At 43.1% G+C, this 18,919-nt stretch overlaps 1 protein-coding gene across 1 annotated transcript in view; it reads left to right on the top strand.

Moving 5' to 3' along the window:
* The window catches only part of LOC134945691 (uncharacterized), a 99,196-nt gene extending 80,859 nt beyond the window's left edge, over positions 1-18,337 (top strand). The window contains exon 6 of the mRNA XM_063935134.1: positions 16,341-18,337. Coding sequence (XP_063791204.1) covers positions 16,341-16,714 — 374 coding nt within the window. The 3' untranslated portion in view covers positions 16,715-18,337. The remainder of the gene's footprint in view (positions 1-16,340) is intronic.
* The last annotated feature ends 582 nt before the right edge of the window (positions 18,338-18,919 follow it).

The raw sequence follows: 18,919 nt of genomic DNA, 5'->3' as shown, positions 1-18,919 counted from the left end.
CTGAAATGCCACACACCTGCCCCCTTCTAGTAATTCTACACACCTGCCCCCCCTTGTAATGCCACACACATGCCCCTCATATTTGTACACCCCAGCTCCCCCCCATATTAATGCCACACACCTGCCCCCCTTAGTAATTCCACGCACCTGCCCCCCCCCCTTGTAATGCCACACACATGCCCCTCATATTTCACATGCCTCCCCCTTTTGTAATTCCACACACCCGCCAGACCAGGCACCATGGACCAGGCAGCACGGAGTGAGTGGAAGAGCTGGATGCGATATGCAGGTACCACGGACCAGGCAGCACGGAGTGAGTGGGAGAGCAGGATGCGACATGTGGTGCGTGACCTATAAGTCACCATAGGTCACGGGCTGGCTGTCGCAGTACGGAAGTGGCAGGTCTGTGCGGCGGGCACCTCTGGCGAGTGGCGGCAAACCAGTTGAAAAAGGCTGCTTTAACCATTGATAGCGGCTCGATAAAGGGAACAGTGCGGTAGAAAACATGGTGAAATATCGGCATTTACGCTACTTTAACTGTGATTTATTATTAAATTGGAGCTATATACTGTCCAATATGATTCATGTTGAATATTGTAAATACCAAATTGCTTTCAAACAAATATTTAAATGCCCACTCTAATATATACAGCATACGCCAGGAGCATCTTATTACCATATACGATAAAAGTGCGCTGTACATCGCAAAACACTGCATCCCATAAGAGAAAACAATATACCCACACATTATCTGAGTTCCAAAGCTCATTGATGTATATATTTGTTATTAAAAGGATATGGATTCAATATATTACAATGGTGGTCATTCCAAGTTGTTTGCTCGCAAGCTGCTTTTAGCAGCATTGCACACGCTAAGCCGCCGCCTACCGGGAGTGAATCTTAGCTTATCAAAATTGCAAACGAAAGATTAGCAGAATTGCGAATAGACACTTCTTTGCAGTTTCTGAGTAGCTCCAGACTTACTCGGCATCTACGATCAGTTCAGTGCTTGTCATTCCTGGTTTGACGTCACAAACACACCCAGCGTTCGCCCAGACACTCCTCCGTTTCTCCAGCCACTCCCACGTTTTTCCTAGAAACGGTAGCGTTTTTTTGCACACACCCATAAAACTTCCTTTTTCCGCCCAGAAACACCCACTTCCTGTCAATCACATTACGATCACCAGAACGAAGAAAAAACCTTGCAATGCCGTGAGTAAAAACCTAACTGCATAGCAAATTTACTTGGCACAGTCGCACTGCGGACATTGCGCATGCGCATTAGCGACTAATCGCTCCATTGTGATAAAAAAATAACGAGCGAACAACTCGGAATAACCACCAATGTACAGTATACATATAGTTTCATGGTTCCAATTGATACAGTAAGCAGTTAATACATACAGTTACAGCTACAGCATACAATACCATTCCTTTCTCATATAAATTCATCTCTCCATATCACTCTCTCTCTCTCTCTCTCTCTCTGTAAAATCATGCAGGCACTCCATCACCGTCTGATACAAAACAGCAACTGAGAACTGTGTGTCTCTGCAATGTGTTATCTAGTTTTGGGGGAGGGAACTTTCTCATTCATGATGAGTCACTAGTTTATTTGTATGCTAAACAGGTTCAACCTTGAAGACATCAAAAGGGACTGGCCTGAGCTTCCTGTCCACCATCCTAATAAGAGTGATTTTAGCTTTCATACATTTAACCATAACTCTTTGTTGCAATGTTCTACAACTTAATAACAAGTATCAAATGAATCTACACATTAATCTAGTTGCTTTAATAGTAAATATGACTGGTCTATCTTGCTTCATTCAAATAATACACATACATGACATTACTTTATTATATAATATTAAATCATTATGATGTCTGGCGCTTGATATTATTATAATTATGTAATATTCTGAAATAAATGTCGAATCCATCTCTGTGGCATGTCCATGTAAATGCATCTTACCATATATTGCTGTGCTCGCTGCGCGTATTTGCAAGTATAGCAATTTATGTGTGTAGAGTTTGTATGTTCTTTCTATGTAATATTTTTGACTTTGACAGTCCACCCTTTGGCAGTAAACAATAACTGCCATCAATTATTAACATAAGAAAAAATATTTCAGACAATAATCGGTGACCTAGACACAAGTATGTATTCATTTCGCAAATCAGACACTTGACTATATTTGAGGAAGACAGGGAGGAGGGCGATACATCCTCTATATGCACTCGGCGGTCACGGGATCACTGGTTGGGTGTGGGACAACATTCAACCTATAGAGTATGCTGGGACAGTGCTTTGGCCTATAACGTCTGATTTGTGACGAACATTTCACACATACATGTACCTACGTCTTTGTACACTGATGTTTGGATTCGATTGAGGTTCTGCTGGGTAGATGAAGAAGACACAAACAAATCGTGAAAGTGACATATAAAATGTTTCATGATCTACATATTCCTATCATTTTCTGAACATTGTTTCCATTTCTGGAACGTATGCTAGGTCTGTTTACAAATTGAACAAGGGTTATAAGTAGTGTCCTTCCTAAATAACATAAACCTTCAGAGTTCGGGGTAAGCCACTCATAAACCCTTCTTCCACATATATTAATGAGCTCTTTATCTGCAATGTGTGAATAGCCATTGTCTGATTGTTCCTGATTACCTCCAAACTCCATAACTACTAGACCTTTGATTTTTCTCTGACTTTAACAAACTGATCGGCTAATCCTGGGATCCTATAAGGAAATCACTCCTTCCTCCAGAACTAGTTTCAGTCCCACACTCGACTCCTCGTAAAAAAAACCTTGCAAAAATAGAATGTCCTGAAAAAAAATGTTGGTCAGCGGGAAAGAGGGAAAAGAGAAATAGAACAAAACAACTCTTGTTCATAACAAATCAATTACAATGACTGGTCTTTCTGTAATACTTTAGTAAGCTCAGGTAGTGTTCAACAGTGTCGCCTCTCAGTCTTCACGGAACAGAGTCTCTGGTGATACTTTTGCGATCTCACTCCATTTACGAGTTCCTTCCGGACTACCGACTTTCCTGCAATGGAAATCGTGGACCCAAGTCTCTCTCTCGGCTACTTTCACTGGGATAGTGCTGTCAACAAAACTTGGTATGGTCCTTCCCACCTGTCTATTAGGCAACCTGAGTGTAAGAACAATCACACAGTCCCTTGGTTCACAATCAAGACAGTTAGTAATTGGCATACCAGCAATCAACATTTTCAAGTTCTTTTGTCAAGTTCTCAAATGCTGGCTCATCGCAATAAGGTACTGTACTGTCACCTCATTGGTGTATTTCTGATCATTGTGCGGGTCAATCATAACATGAGGTTGTCTTCCAAAAACAACCAAAAAAGACACAAATACCAAAACAAAAACAAATTTCGAAGAGGGTGATTCGTTAAGTGAAGATCTGGGAGTGGTTCCGATGCTACATAATACTAGTGGCCGTATCTACGATCACAATAGTACAATTTCAAGCTTTGCTCCTACTTCTAGGAGTACCATTATCTACACACAAATTTCTGCGCAATTTTTCGTTGCGGTAAACACAGCAGCATCCGAGGCGACAGGAAATGCCTCTACCTAGTTTGAGAAAACATCAGTGCACACCAATACATAACAATGATTCCTAAAGGGTGTTAACTGTACGAAGTCGATTTGTATTTCCTGAAAAGATCCGTCTGCAGGAGGGTTATGGGATGGCTCTGTTGGTATTGCTTTACCAATATTCTCAAGCAAGTAAGACAGGTCATTGCTCTCATACCTGCATGAGAATAGAATCCTGGTGCACACCAGTAGGCTCTCATCCGCTTGCACATACCCTCTTTGCCTAGATGAGTCAGACTGTGTGCCACCTCAGCTAGACATGGAAGGTATGCTCTGGGGGCTACTGGCTTACCGTGTCCACCTGTCCACAGTCCTGAGGACTCCTGGCCATACCCCTTTGTCCTCCAGACTGCCTTTTCCTGTAGGGAACACACATTTTTCATTTTAATTTACTATTGTGTGTTTGCAATGTAGAGTACCATGAGCATAACTCAAAAAGAAAAAGAAAAAGAAACATCTCTAGAGGAGAGAAGGAAGAAGAAAATGAAAAAGAAAATGTCAGGTTTGCCAATCACCAACAGGTATATCAGTGTCTATACAAAATTTCTCTTCACCAGTATTCCCATTCTCCACCCTTTGTGCATGACAAGGCACACTGCAGTAATACTGGTGTTATCGTGCTGTTGAGATATACTTTGTTTGGGCAGGACTCTGAAGGACCTAGGCATGTGGAGTTTAAACTGTAATCGGGTCCATGTACTGTAACACCCTGTGTGAACGCAAAAGATGAAGAGGAAACTGTAGAGAAACAGAATAGAGGTTGGTGACAGATGAGTTTGTAGAGGTGAAGAAGATTTTTTTTAAATTTGACAACTGGATTGGGCACTACGGGGAAGGTATTCTCTACTTGGTCTACTCCCCTTAAAAAAAATTCTGTGTTTATCGTATCGCTATTGGGACTATCCCAGCCATCAATCCAGTGTCCTGTCCATCCTAAGTTCATAGGGAACCCGGTATCTGTGAGATCATTTCCTTTACCTGTGATGGACATGCATCTAGAACAGTGATATAATGTAACATTAGTCTTTGAGGGGTGTCTAACATACGTTGTACTTCCTGAGCGGTAGCACAGTATATGTATATCATATCTAACAATTTTAAGTTAATCAGGGGCCATTTCTGCTAGGAAAAAGAAGCAAAAGTTTAGAGGCCCCATCTTAACCCCTGCAAGTTTTGTCAAAGTTTACTGTTGCATTTATTTTGTTCTTCCCATTAGCCGAATCTGTGTTTTCTATATGGCTTATGATTCCTTACTATATGTCTCTTAGTCCCGTCTATGTGTTTAATAATGTGGCTTGTGTTTTCTGTCTAGGGGTCTATATTGACTATGTGTCCTACTACTCCTACAATCTCTGGCAAAATGCCCTTCCGTCCTACAAGTATAACATATTATTGACCATTAGGGATCTGGGGGTTGGACTGATGGGTCTTTCCTGTATGTGCCAGTATACTTACCGACCTCAACCTCTCCACCTGTTGTTCTCTGTGCCTAGCACTATTCTTGTGATGTTCAATAGCACACTCTCTAAGATTAGCTACTGTGACCCCTATCCAATTTGGCAAAGAAGTCTGCACCCTGACACTCAATGCCTTATTGAGCCCTTCCATTAGCACAGAGACAGCCGCCTCCCATTTGCCGACTTAGGCCCTCATTCCGAGTTGTTCGCTCGGTATTTTTCATCGCATCGCAGTGAAAATCCGCTTAGTACGCATGCGCAATGTTCGCACTGCGACTGCGCCAAGTAACTTTACTATGATGAAAGTAATTTTACTCACGGCTTTTTCTTCGCTCCGGCGATCGTAATGTGATTGACAGGAAATGGGTGTTACTGGGCGGAAACACGGCGTTTCAGGGGCGTGTGGCTGAAAACGCTACCGTTTCCGGAAAAAACGCAGGAGTGGCCGGGGAAACGGTGGGAGTGCCTGGGCGAACGCTGGGTGTGTTTGTGACGTCAACCAGGAACGACAAGCACTGAACTGATCGCACAGGCAGAGTAAGTCTGAAGCTACTCTGAAACTGCTAAGTAGTTAGTAATCGCAATATTGCGAATACATCGGTCGCAATTTTAAGAAGCTAAGATTCACTCCCAGTAGGCGGCGGCTTAGCGTGTGTAACTCTGCTAAATTCGCCTTGCGACCGATCAACTCGGAATGAGGGCCTTAGTGTTTACCAGTGATCTTATCCAGATGGAGAGTTTTCTATTACTGCAAAAGACCAAAAAAAAAAAAAGTTTAGTTTAACAAGCTTCTAGGTCATGCGAAGTATTCATTCAATCCTTCTCATCCCGTATTAAGGGTCTGTACATGGTCCAACAAACATTTCTGAGCTCATTTTGGCTAGGGGCATTACTAGGAATGAATACTTCTTATATGGTAACTGAAAGAAATACCCAGGGGTTACCTTGTCTCTGTTCGCTTTCCTACTGGCAAATACTAATGTGCGGACACGTTTTTTTCTCCATTTCTGATATAACTTTCTTGATTTTTTTGTTTTATTTTTGGGTTTTACTATATATGTACACAAATGATACCATACTTACCTGTTCCACTGGTCTCAGCCACTTCCACTGCAGGCTACTGCTTTTCTTTTAACGGTTGGATACTCCTCTGGGTGCATGAGAAATGGCTGAAAACAATCAGGTCACCTTCTCATCCTTAATAAAACTTCAACATACATTAGTACATATATATAGGTTACAGTCATATTTTTCATATTTTTATTATTTTCTATAGTTTATATGCTGGCCGTAACTGCTTCCACCTCTACATAAGGTGGTGTATTTGCATTCTCTTTTTTTCTCTTCCTACTTGTTTATTGTTGCTACAAGTTCAAACAGTTCTTATATTTCCATTCTTGTCTTATATGACTTTGGATAGACATACCACCTGAAATACCTTAGGATCAAACTCACCAACCCCTCTTGCTGCTACAGTTTTAAACAATTTGTATGTCTGACCCTTTTGTTTTCGGGATTTTATCAGACATATCCTTATTCTTAAGTTCTGCCATACCTCTGGTTCAATGCTGCCCACCCTAGGGAATGGTACCCTATCTTTGTCAGTCATACGTAACCATTCATTGCAAAAAACTTCAGTGTGTGGACCATTTTTCCACACATAATCTGACCTTTTCGGTCCCAACTCTTCTGCCTGAACCCTGGCTACCATACGTCCCTTAGTTGAGCAACTGGCTCCCATAATTTGTGGGGCTTGCCTTCTCGGCTATTCCAACAAATACCAAAATACTCAATATAAGACAACGGTGAAAGTTCTCTGAGTGCTTCCACCCATTCTTGCCCACATTAGCCGGTACTACCATACACTGTCGATAGCGAAGGCAATGTACCCAATGTAGGGCCCCTATCAGACCTTACAGCACCGTAATTTCTTTCGGTGGAAGTTCTGTTGGAATATTTTTCTGAGAGAGGCAGCGAAAAATTCCTTTTCGGTATCTTTCAACTGGAATTGTTTGTAGGGTGCAAAACAGAGAAATTAGATAACTATCCTTCACCCTTTCCAGTGAAGCCCACCAGGGAGATTTCCCGACGTTATCAAAGAAAAACCCCTTTGTCTATACAATCACGTCTGCGTATGCTCTTCCACAACGCATATGACACAATGGTATCACGTTGTGCTGTGCAGAACACACAGACATGCGATGCAATTGCACAGCTTATAGATACTAGTTATCTATATGCCCTACGAATGCTGTAGACCACTTAGCCTAGACCACTCCAGACCACTTAGTTGTATGAGATCACTAAGACCACTAAGACCACTTAGTCACGCAAGGTAGCGTACCCTACGCCACCGGGCCTCTACAAACCCAGTGTTACCACTTAGACCATTTAGACCACTTAGACCACTTAGTTCCTGAGTTCAGCTCCACTCACTCCTGCTTTCACTCATTCAAATATGCTTTGTTTTTCTGTACAGAAAATTTTCACTTGTTCTGATTGGCAGCTTTACCCCCAGAGGCAATACAGTTTAAACAAAAGTTTTATACTAATCTGCTTTAGAAACCGGGTAGTTTTGTGCTATTGTAGCATGGCTACTATCCCTCCTTAATTGAACAAATATCGCGTGGTTTTATTATGCGCACACAACCCTACGCAAGCTTGCGTAATTACGCAACCATGCATACCCCTATGCTACCTGTGTGACCTTGCGCCACGTGCACGTTTTTGTACGCTGTCCTCACGTTCCGTACCATGTTGTTAGGCGCCGAGGGTCCGCTCGTCAGTGCGGCCGGCGCCTAGCAACGGGGACGCCACTGTCGGATCGTGTTCCCCGTTGCTGGGTCTAAGTTTATATCATCACTGGTTTCCTGGCTGTGTAGCATGCAGCTGCACGGCATGTTGTAATTATCACTCATCTGTTTCCCTGGCCATGCAGCTTGTCTGCTGCATGGCATTTAATCCAATCAGCCTCCAAACAGCTGATTGGAAGACTCTCTGTTAAAAGCACTCCCAGGACTCCTCACAGACGCCGGTGATAGCTTCCTGTTTGCCTGATTCTGCTGCAGAGAGAGTTCCCAGTCCCGGTCTGTTCGTTTGTTCCTGTTCTCAGTGATCCTGTACTCGGAAGTTACCATCTGTTCCTGGAGTCTGATCGAGCACCTTTAACATCTGGTGGCGTTCGTGAGTCGCGGCGCAGCCGTGTGTTGCGGCTTGTCCGCTACTATTTATTATTGTGTTTATTTTGAGTTCTGGAGCTTTGCGGAGGATTCCGCTTCCACAAGATCCACTCTGGTGTCCAGCGGTGCCGGATAGGAGTGTCGGATCCGTGGATCTTTGGTTGTCCTTTTCCCTGGCGGCTAGTCCGCACATACCTTTTGATTTAGTTTAGTTAGCTTGTAACCCCTGGCTTGGTTGCTTAGTCAGAGGGCCCCTTGTTATCACCCTGTCTCGGACTTCCCCTTGTCTCCCATTAAGACCTGCGGGGGCATCGGGGTTGAGCAGACATAATCCGCCCTTCGAACGCGGCTGCCATGGGCTCAAGCAACCATAGTCTCGCAGGGGATTTCTGATAACACGGGCGAGACAACGGAGTTAGGGCGCCAGGGGTTACTAGGCTCTCCAGCTCCCACAACCTGTATTTCATTCCTGTACTCAGATCTCTGCCATAAGATCTTCTCCAGTCTGGAGTACAGGAATCGTAACATTATCACCGGCCAGACAAAAGAAAAAATTTTCAACAGGAGTTAATTTTTTCACTTATCCAGTTGGGAGAATTTTGTCGGCCTCATGAATCCCACCGGTGTTGGGCCAAATCCTGGCCAGTTTTTGGTTAGTCAGATTCAGGAACTTACCCAGATGGTTCAGGATCTGTCCCTCCGGGTAAGCTCACAGGAAGATCTGTTACGGACTTCCCAGAGGGTCATCCCTGAACCAAAAATGCATCTGCCTGACCGTTTTTCTGGGGATAGAAAACAGTTTTTTAATTTTAAAGAGTCTTGTAAACTGTATTTTCGTTTAAGACCAGTTTCCTCAGGTACGGAGGCTCAGCGGGTTGGAATTATAATTTCTCTGCTTCAGGGGGATCCTCAGACCTGGGCTTTTGGTTTAAAGACAGACGATCCGGCCTTATCGTCTGTAGACGCCTTTTTGAAATCTTTAGGGCTATTGTATGACGACCCTGATAGAGAGGCATCCGCAGAAAGTCAGTTGCGTGCTCTAAGACAGGGTAGGAATCCTGCAGAGAATTATTGTACAGAGTTTCGCCGTTGGTCGAACGACTGTGGCTGGAATGATCCTGCCCTGCGCAGTCAGTTTCGCCTCGGCTTATCTGAATCTATAAAAGACAGCCTCCTTCAGTATCCCGCTCCTGAGAACCTTGATAAACTCATGGAGCTCTCTATTAAAATAGATCGTAGGCTCAGAGAGCGGAGGACTGAGAAAGGGGCATCTGTAGTTTCTTTTCCCTGTGTTTCTTCCGTTCCGGTAGACATGGAGGAGCCTATGCAGATTGGTCTCTCCAAATTGTCTCCGGAAGAAAGAACCAGGAGGCAAAATTCTGGTCTGTGTTTGTACTGCGGAGGTAAGGGACATTTTGCCCGTAGTTGCCCAAACAAGTCGGGAAACTTCCTGACCAAGTGAATAGTGAGGGGGTTCACTTTGGTCTACAGCTCATCTCCTCAAATAATTCACTATTGGTTCCTGCTAAAGTTTCTTATGACAGCCTCTGTTCCTCGGTCTCTGCTTTTGTGGACAGTGGAGCTGCAGGAAACTTTATGGACTTAACATGGGCCAAGGCCTTAGGTATTCCTCAGTTAACCTTAAGTAGGTGTATCACCATGCATGGTTTAGATGGGAGTCCCTTATCCAATGGGGTTATTTCTCTATGTACACCTCCTGTTTTGCTCTCGGTGGGAGCTCTACATTCTGAAAAGATTGAGTTTTTTCTTACCCATTGTCCAGCAGTTCCTGTGGTTCTGGGTTACCCTTGGCTGGCCTTTCATAATCCCATCATAGATTGGCAGTCTGGGGAGATACTACAATGGAGTACCATCTGTGATAAAGAATGTATTACACTTCCTATCCGAGTAGCTGCTGCCAGGTCCGCACATATTCCTGGAGAATACCAAGATTTTTTGGATGTGTTTTCCAAGGGCAATGCGGATATTTTGCCTCCCCATAGGCCTTATGATTGTACCATTGAGTTAATTCCTGGTGCCACGTTGCCTAAAGGAAGGTTATATGCATTGTCTGGTCCTGAAACTGTGGCCATGAATGAGTATGTGAAAGAAAGTCTTGAGAAAGGGTTTATCAGGCCATCTAAATCCCCTTTAAGTGCAGGTTTTTTCTTCGTAGAGAAGAAGGATGGTTCCCTCAGACCCTGCATTGACTTTCGAGCCCTGAATAAAATCTCAGTAAAGAATACTTACCCTCTGCCTCTGATCTCTGTCCTCTTTGATCAGCTACGTTCGGCTGTTATTTTTTCTAAGATTGACCAGAGAGGAGCATATAATCTCATTAGAATCAGATCAGGGGATGAGTGGAAAACGGCATTCAGTACTCAATCAGGTCACTATGAGTATCTGGTCATGCCATTCGGCCTATCTAACGCTCCGGCAGTCTTTCAGGATCTCATTAATGATGTGCTCCGTGAGTTTCTGGGAAGATTCGTTGTGGTCTATTTAGACGACATTTTGATTTATTCTGACTCTATAGAACAACATGTTACCCAGGTGCGTCAGGTACTTAAGAAATTACGTGAAAATCACTTGTATGCCAAACCGGAGAAGTGTGAATTTCACGTCACGGAGGTATCCTTTTTAGGGTACATTATTTCCCCTCGGGGATTCCGAATGGAACCTAAGAAGCTCCAAGCCATCCTGAGTTGGGCGCAACCCACCAACTTAAAAGCAATTCAGCGCTTTTTAGGGTTTGCAAACTACTATAGAAGGTTTATTCACTCTTTCTCTGACATAGTTGCTCCCATTGTGGCACTCACTAAGAAGGGAGCAGATCCTACCAATTGGTCATGTGAAGCTAAAGTATCTTTTCAGGCCTTGAAACAAGCCTTTGTCTCAGCCCCTGTCCTTAGACATCCCAACCCAGAATTGCCTTTCATCGTTGAGGTAGATGCCTCGGAGGTTGGGGTAGGGGCTATCCTTTCTCAGAAGGATCCAGATTCCCTTGAGTTACATCCTTGTGCCTTTATGTCCAGGAAATTCTCATCTGCTGAATCCAACTACGATGTTGGTAATCGGGAGTTGCTGGCTATTAAATGGGCTTTTGAGGAGTGGAGACATTGGCTTGAAGGAGCGACCCATACCATTTCTGTTTTGACGGATCACAAAAATCTTCAATACATTGAATCAGCTAAGCGACTGAATGCCCGACAGGCTCGTTGGGCTTTATTTTTCACTCGTTTCAAATTCATTATCACCTTCAGACCTGGTTCCAAGAATACCAAGGCAGATGCCCTCTCACGCAGTTTTCTTCCCGTTCAAGACAACAGTCCGGTTACTCTCATACTTCCGCCTTCAGTCATTCAGGCAGGTCTCACACAGGATGTTTTTTCTCAATTGAAGCTGCTTCAACATCAAGCTCCGGGAAATACTCCTGCTGGCCGTCTTTTTGTTCCTGAGTTTTTGAGAGCAACTGTTTTGGAGGAATTTCATGATAGCAAAGTTGCAGGGCATCTGGGAGTCGCTAAAACTTTTGAATTGGTATCCCGCTCAGTGTGGTGGCCTGGTCTTTCTAAAGACATTAAAGAGTTTGTTGTTTCGTGTCAGGTCTGTGCACAGCATAAAGTTCCCCGTTCTTTGCCTATTGGTCAACTTATGCCATTGAATGTTCCCCTTAGACCATGGTCGCATATCTCCATGGATTTTGTGGTGGATCTCCCTCTGTCAGCTGGATGCACAGTCATATGGGTGGTAGTGGACCGTTTTAGTAAGATGGCTCATTTTATTGGTCTTCCCCGATTGCCATCTGCCCAGGGATTGGCAGTCTTGTTCCTCCGTCATGTTTTCAGACTCCATGGGTTACCCACTGATATTGTTTCTGACAGGGGTCCACAATTCATTGCACAGTTTTGGAAGTCTTTTTGTGCTTCGTTAAAAATGAAATTATCATTAACCTCCGGTTATCATCCACAATCAAATGGACAGACTGAGAGAGTGAACCAATCCTTAAAACAATATTTGCGTTTGTACTCGGCCAAACTCCAAAATGACTGGTCTGAGTTTCTTCCATTGGCAGAGTTTGCTTATAATAATGCCTGTCATTCCTCCACCAATGTGTCTCCATTTTTTGCAGTTTTTGGTTTCCACCCCAGAGCTAATTCATTTTTCCAACATTCCTCTGTCTCCTCTCTGGCCCTGACCTCTCATCTTAAACTTATTTGGAAAAAAGTGCACATAGCTCTCAGAAAAGCAGCTTTCAGGGAAAAAGATTTTTCGGACAGGTTCCGGCGGCCGTGCACTTTTAGAGTAGGAGACAGGGTGTGGCTGTCGACTCGCAATATCAAACTTCGACAAACCTCAGCCAGATTGGGTCCTAGATTTATTGGACCATTTCTCATTATCAAAAAAGTCAATCCAGTTGCTTTCCGGTTACAGCTACCAAAAACGTTACGGATCGGAAATACCTTCCATTGCTCTTTGCTCAAACCATACGTTTCATCTAGCAGATTTCCTCGTAAAAAACCTCAGGGGAGATCACCAGTTAATGTACAGGGTCAGCAGGAGTTCGTGGTTGAGAAGGTTCTCGATTCCAAGTTGTCCCGGGGTCGGCTTTATTTTTTGGTGCATTGGAGAGGTTATGGTCCTGAGGAAAGGTCGTGGGTCCTAGATGAGGACCTTCATGCCCCAAGGCTCAAAAGGGCATTTTTTCAAGAATTTCCTCAGAAACCCGGATTTAGGGGTTCCTTGACCCCTCCTCAAGGGGGGGGGTACTGTTAGGCGCCGAGGGTCCGCTCGTCAGTGCGGCCGGCGCCTAGCAACGGGGACGCCACTGTCGGATCGTGTTCCCCGTTGCTGGGTCTAAGTTTATATCATCACTGGTTTCCTGGCTGTGTAGCATGCAGCTGCACGGCATGTTGTAATTATCACTCATCTGTTTCCCTGGCCATGCAGCTTGTCAGCTGCATGGCATTTAATCCAATCAGCCTCCAAACAGCTGATTGGAAGACTCTCTGTTAAAAGCACTCCCAGGACTCCTCACAGACGCCGGTGATAGCTTCCTGTTTGCCTGATTCTGCTGCAGAGAGAGTTCCCAGTCCCGGTCTGTTCGTTTGTTCCTGTTCTCAGTGATCCTGTACTCGGAAGTTACCATCTGTTCCTGGAGTCTGATCGAGCACCTTTAACATCTGGTGGCGTTCGTGAGTCGCGGCGCAGCCGTGTGTTGCGGCTTGTCCGCTACTATTTATTATTGTGTTTATTTTGAGTTCTGGAGCTTTGCGGAGGATTCCGCTTCCACAAGATCCACTCTGGTGTCCAGCGGTGCCGGATAGGAGTGTCGGATCCGTGGATCTTTGGTTGTCCTTTTCCCTAGCGGCTAGTCCGCACATACCTTTTGATTTAGTTTAGTTAGCTTGTAACCCCTGGCTTGGTTGCTTAGTCAGAGGGCCCCTTGTTATCACCCTGTCTCGGACTTCCCCTTGTCTCCCATTAAGACCTGCGGGGGCATCGGGGTTGGGCAGACATAATCCGCCCTTCGAACGCGGCTGCCATGGGCTCAAGCAACCATAGTCTCGCAGGGGATTTCTGATAACACGGGCGAGACAACGGAGTTAGGGCGCCAGGGGTTACTAGGCTCTCCAGCTCCCACAACCTGTATTTCATTCCTGTACTCAGATCTCTGCCATAAGATCTTCTCCAGTCTGGAGTACAGGAATCGTAACACATGTGTACCAATGTGCATACGCAATAAAACAAACCACACAGTCTCTATAAATGTGAGCAATACTAACTATAATCGCTAACTTAACACAACACCCAGTTTTTTCCTGTATAAACCTTTAACGACTAGGCCAGACTTGCATGTTGTGCTTTATATTTACTTCCTTAAACACTGTTATTTCAGTTTTAACTATATAGCAAAACATGTATCCGGTTTTACACAGATCTAAATGAATCTAGCAATAATCAATAATTTAAATCATATGATTAAGATTGGAAAGCTATCTTGCAGAACATACACTGACATAAATAAACACATAATTATAATAATATTATATATATGTATCATTCACTGGTCTCCTATGAGACACCTTACCTCTTATTTGCATATCAAAGCTATTTGCTTTTCATGAGTTACAGTTACACAGGTTAATTTGCATTTCAATGGCTATCCTCCCTAGTAAGCAGATTCTACATGTCTTGGAAGGAAAATAAAAAAAATAAAAAAAAAACAAACAAAACCAAACCTCTTTCTTTCCTTTTTCTATCTGTGTGCAACCCCCACTTGATGTAAAGTAATTACGCACAGACAAGAAGGAAAAAAAAGTATCTCACTATTTACTCTCATTAGGCCCAATTAAAACTATTTGTAATTGACTATGGCATGGGTTAAATAAATGCATTGGTAACTCATAAATGGTGCTTGATGTTACAAAGGAAACTGATTGTTCTGAGCAGACTGAAAATCAGCTATTTCGAAAGTGACCTTCCTAAAATGGCCACTGCTCCTCCCCCTTCCACATCCATGAGGTTTACACAAAACGGTGGACAGGCCATGTGGTTAGTCCAAAATGGAGGACAGACCATGCGGCTTCCTTTGTCACAAAGAAATCACACATTATACAAGCACCAGAAGTTATTTAAAAAAAAAAAACTATATCAAGGCTATGCAGCAACTTTTAAATGTACTCTTAAACCTACTTAACAGATAAACAATCCAATCTGAATCAAACACAATATGACTTATTTGAACTATGTTTTGCAACAATAAAAATAAATTTTAGCATCTGCAATATTATGAGAAACACATTATCCCTTGAATTTTTTTCATATCATTGGTTTACTGATAACACAACAATACACACGGATATGATTTTCTCAGCTTCACGATGCGTCCACCACAAGCTGATCGACCACAGCATCGCATTTATAATGTACAGTGCATGATTAAGACCATGATATCCCGGACGAGCTCCCATCTGTAAATACCAAATTGCTTTCTAACAAATATTTAAATGTCCACTCTAATATATACTGCAGACGCCAGGTGCTTCTTATTACCATATACAATAAAAGTGCGCTGTACATCGCAAAACACTGCATCCCATAAGAGAAAACAATTCACACACACATTATCTGCGTTCCAAAGCTCATTGATGTATATATTTGTTATTAAAAGGATATGGATTCAATGTATTACAATGTACAGTATACATATAGTTTCATGGTTACAACTCATACAGTAAGCAGTTATTACATACAGTTACAGCTACAGCATACAATACCATTCCTTTCTCATAGAAATTCGTCTCTCCATATCACTAGCTCTCTCTCTGTAAAATCATGCAGGCACTCCATCATCATCTGATACAAAACAGCAACTGAGAACTGTGTGTCTCTGCAATGTGTTATCTAGTTTTGGGTGAGGGAACTTTCTCATTCATGATGAGTCATTAGTTTATTTGTATACTAAACAGTTTCAACCTTGAAGACATCAAAAAGGGGCTGGCCTGAGCATCCTGTCCACCATCCTAATAAGAGTGATTTTAGCTTTCATACATTTAACCATAAATCCTTGTTGCTATGTCCTACAACTTAATAACAAGTATCAAATGAATCTACACATTAATCTGGTTGCTTTAACAGTAAATATGACAGTTCTATCTTGCTTCGTTCAAGTAATACACATACATGAAATTACTTCATTATATAATATTAAATCATAATGATGTCTGGCGCTTGATATTATTATAATTATGTACTGTATGAAATAAGTGTTGAATCCATCTCTGTGGCATGTCCGTGTAAATGCGTGTGTTACCATATATTGCTGTGCTCGCTGCGCGTATTTGCAAGTATAGCGACTTATATATGTGTAGAGTTTGTATGTTCTTTCTATGTAATATTTTTGACTTCGACAATATCTACATGTGCTATATAATTTCTGAAAGTTCACAGACAAGTTATCTCGCGCAGTGAAAAGTTCTGGATGTTTTAGCATCATATACATAATGGAGGAATAACACATTATACACATAATGGAGGAATAACAGTCTCTATACATTTATTCTACACAGGAATTTTCCCAATGGTTATTCTTACCCATAAGACAAGTCCAAATCTGAAAGATGTGAAGTCCAAGTTTAAGGGCATGGGAGTGGAGCAGATTTTTGCTCTGGAAAACTTCACGCCAGAAGATCACTTAAAGACACGCGGGAGACACGAGGACGTCCTGAAGTTTTTTCTTGAAGTGATTAAAGATATTGAGTTTCGGTTGGAAAGATTCCAGAATCCAGAAACCGAGAGACAGAATCGGAAGAAATTAGTAATAAACTTTGCCCATAATTGTGACATGAAGAGACAACAAGATCAGATGTTAGCAGAACAGGCTGCGAGAGAGAAGGAAGAGGCCAGACGCCAAGCTAATAGCGGCAAATGTGTTTTACAGTGAATCTTTAAGCCTGTGGGGTTCAGTGGTGCCAAGAGGTGTGTGGGGGGGAGCATGTACTATTTACTCGGGCTCAGGCCTGATGGAGGGACCGAAGTCCCCCCTTTACTTGGCTGCGGCAGCTGCATCTCTTTTTCTCGTCCCAGTACACGCTGCTGTGTGCTGGCCTGCAGTGGGTGTCCGGACTCTGGGCTGACACCACTTAAGTCGACACACTTTAGGTCAACACACATTGGTCGACACACGTTAGGTCAACACTAGAAATAGGTCGACACGGCCAATAGCTCAACATGAACACGGTCAACATAGAAAAAGCTCAACACAAGTTTTTCACATTTTTGTTTTCATTTTTTGAACTTTTTCATACTTTACGATCCACGTGGACTACAACTGGGAATGGTAACCTGAGCCAAGCGCAGTGGCAGCAGAGCCAGGCACCTTTGATCATCATGGGAGGGGACACGGTGCACTTTTTGGGGTTCCCGGTCACTTTACGATGAAAACGACACCCAAAAAAACAAAAAAAAACCTCATGTCGACCTTTTTTGTTTCTCGACCTTATTCAGGCCGTGATGACCAATTTCTGATGTCGACCTAAAGTGTGTCAACCTAAACACTGATGACCCTGAGTCCCAGACCCCTGCAGTGTGGCCAGGTAGGCGCTTAAAGTACTAATTTTTCTGTATTATTTTCTAAGTGTGCAGGGACACGCCTCCTGTGATTAGGCCACTCCCCCTTAAAAGTACCTGGGCCCGACCAGCTATTTACTGTCCTGATGGGGTCTATGTGCTAAGCCTTAGCGAGAGAGATAAAGTGGACAGAGATAAAGTACCAGCCAATCAGCTCCTAGCTGCCATGTTACAAGCTGTGTTTGAAAAATGACAGGAGCTGATTGGTTGGTAGCTTATCTCTGTCCCTTTTATCTCCATCAGAGGCTTAGTAAATAGACCCCATATACCTAACTCAAATTTCTTTGCAAATGAATGTAAAACATGGGGATATTCACACTGCGTCTGGCTCTGCATCGCAGCACACGGTATGCGCCAGGTTTGCGCCAAGTCATAATCAGCGTGTGTTTGCAGCTGTCCTATATCAGGTACAGATGACTTGTCTCCTGACCGGTGTAAGTTCACGTTCTTGCAGCGCCTGTATAAGGGGCATTAGTGTAAAAGCAGCTGTAGTGTGCTCAGCCTATATTACACCATTACCCCTACATCCAGGTGCAGGAGGGTGTAAGGGGCAGACACTGTACGTACAAGATACCCTACGTAATTTGGCGTGGTCCTCACTCTGCTCCAGCAATGAGTGTGTGCTCTGACGGTTTCATTTCCGCTGATCCTGTCTGCTTGTTGTATAGTTCTTTTGCTACTTCTCTTTTTTTAGGCTACTTTTAGAATTGGAAGTATCTAGATATATTTTGATAGTTTTTGATAAAAGAATAAATACCTTGGGAAAATAGGGAACAGGTTTTATTAGCAGTTGAAGCACGGCGGCACCGGCTGCGGCTCAGCCTCCTAGTATACTGCATATATGTCATTTTATTTTTTAAGGAAATATATATTTATATTGTAGCAGTTCAAATGCAATGGAATAAAAGTGCCAAGAAAGTGCTACATGAATAAATACAATACACAAATATGAAGGACTGCAGTGATTCTCTTCCTATCAGTACAGTATAAGATTACATTTATAGTAAACGTAAACCTGAATTCATCCTTGTTTTACTGGGGAAATGAGAAAATAGTGGAAGGAAAATGGATATTTGTTAAAAAAAAAAAGAAAAGCAAGAGGTACCTGAGAAAGGAGGGAAAAATAGGATTTTAATTACCTGCCGGTAAATCCTTTTCTCATAGTCCATAGAGGATGCTGGGGTCCATTTTAGTACCATGGGGGTATAGACGGTTACGCAGGAGCCTTCGGCACTTTAAGACTTTTTAACAGTGTGAACTGGCTCCTCCCTCTATGTATAGGAACTGTGCCTGAGGACACGGACATTTTTGAGAGAGGAATAATTATTAAACTTGTGGCGAGATTCACACCAGCTCACACCATACACAAAAAACATGCCGGCCAACATGGCCTTTAACATAACTCATGCCAACCAGCATGCATAACGCAACAGCAGCAGCTGTTAACATCTGGGCACACGAAAACTGTGCAAAAAAGAGAAAACGTAATCAGCAAGAAAAATGAGCACTGGGCGGGCGC

The sequence above is a fragment of the Pseudophryne corroboree genome, chromosome 7 (genome assembly GCF_028390025.1).
Source record: "Pseudophryne corroboree isolate aPseCor3 chromosome 7, aPseCor3.hap2, whole genome shotgun sequence".
Taxonomy (NCBI): Eukaryota; Metazoa; Chordata; class Amphibia; order Anura; family Myobatrachidae; genus Pseudophryne; species Pseudophryne corroboree.
This window is presented reverse-complemented; position numbering and strand designations above follow the sequence as displayed.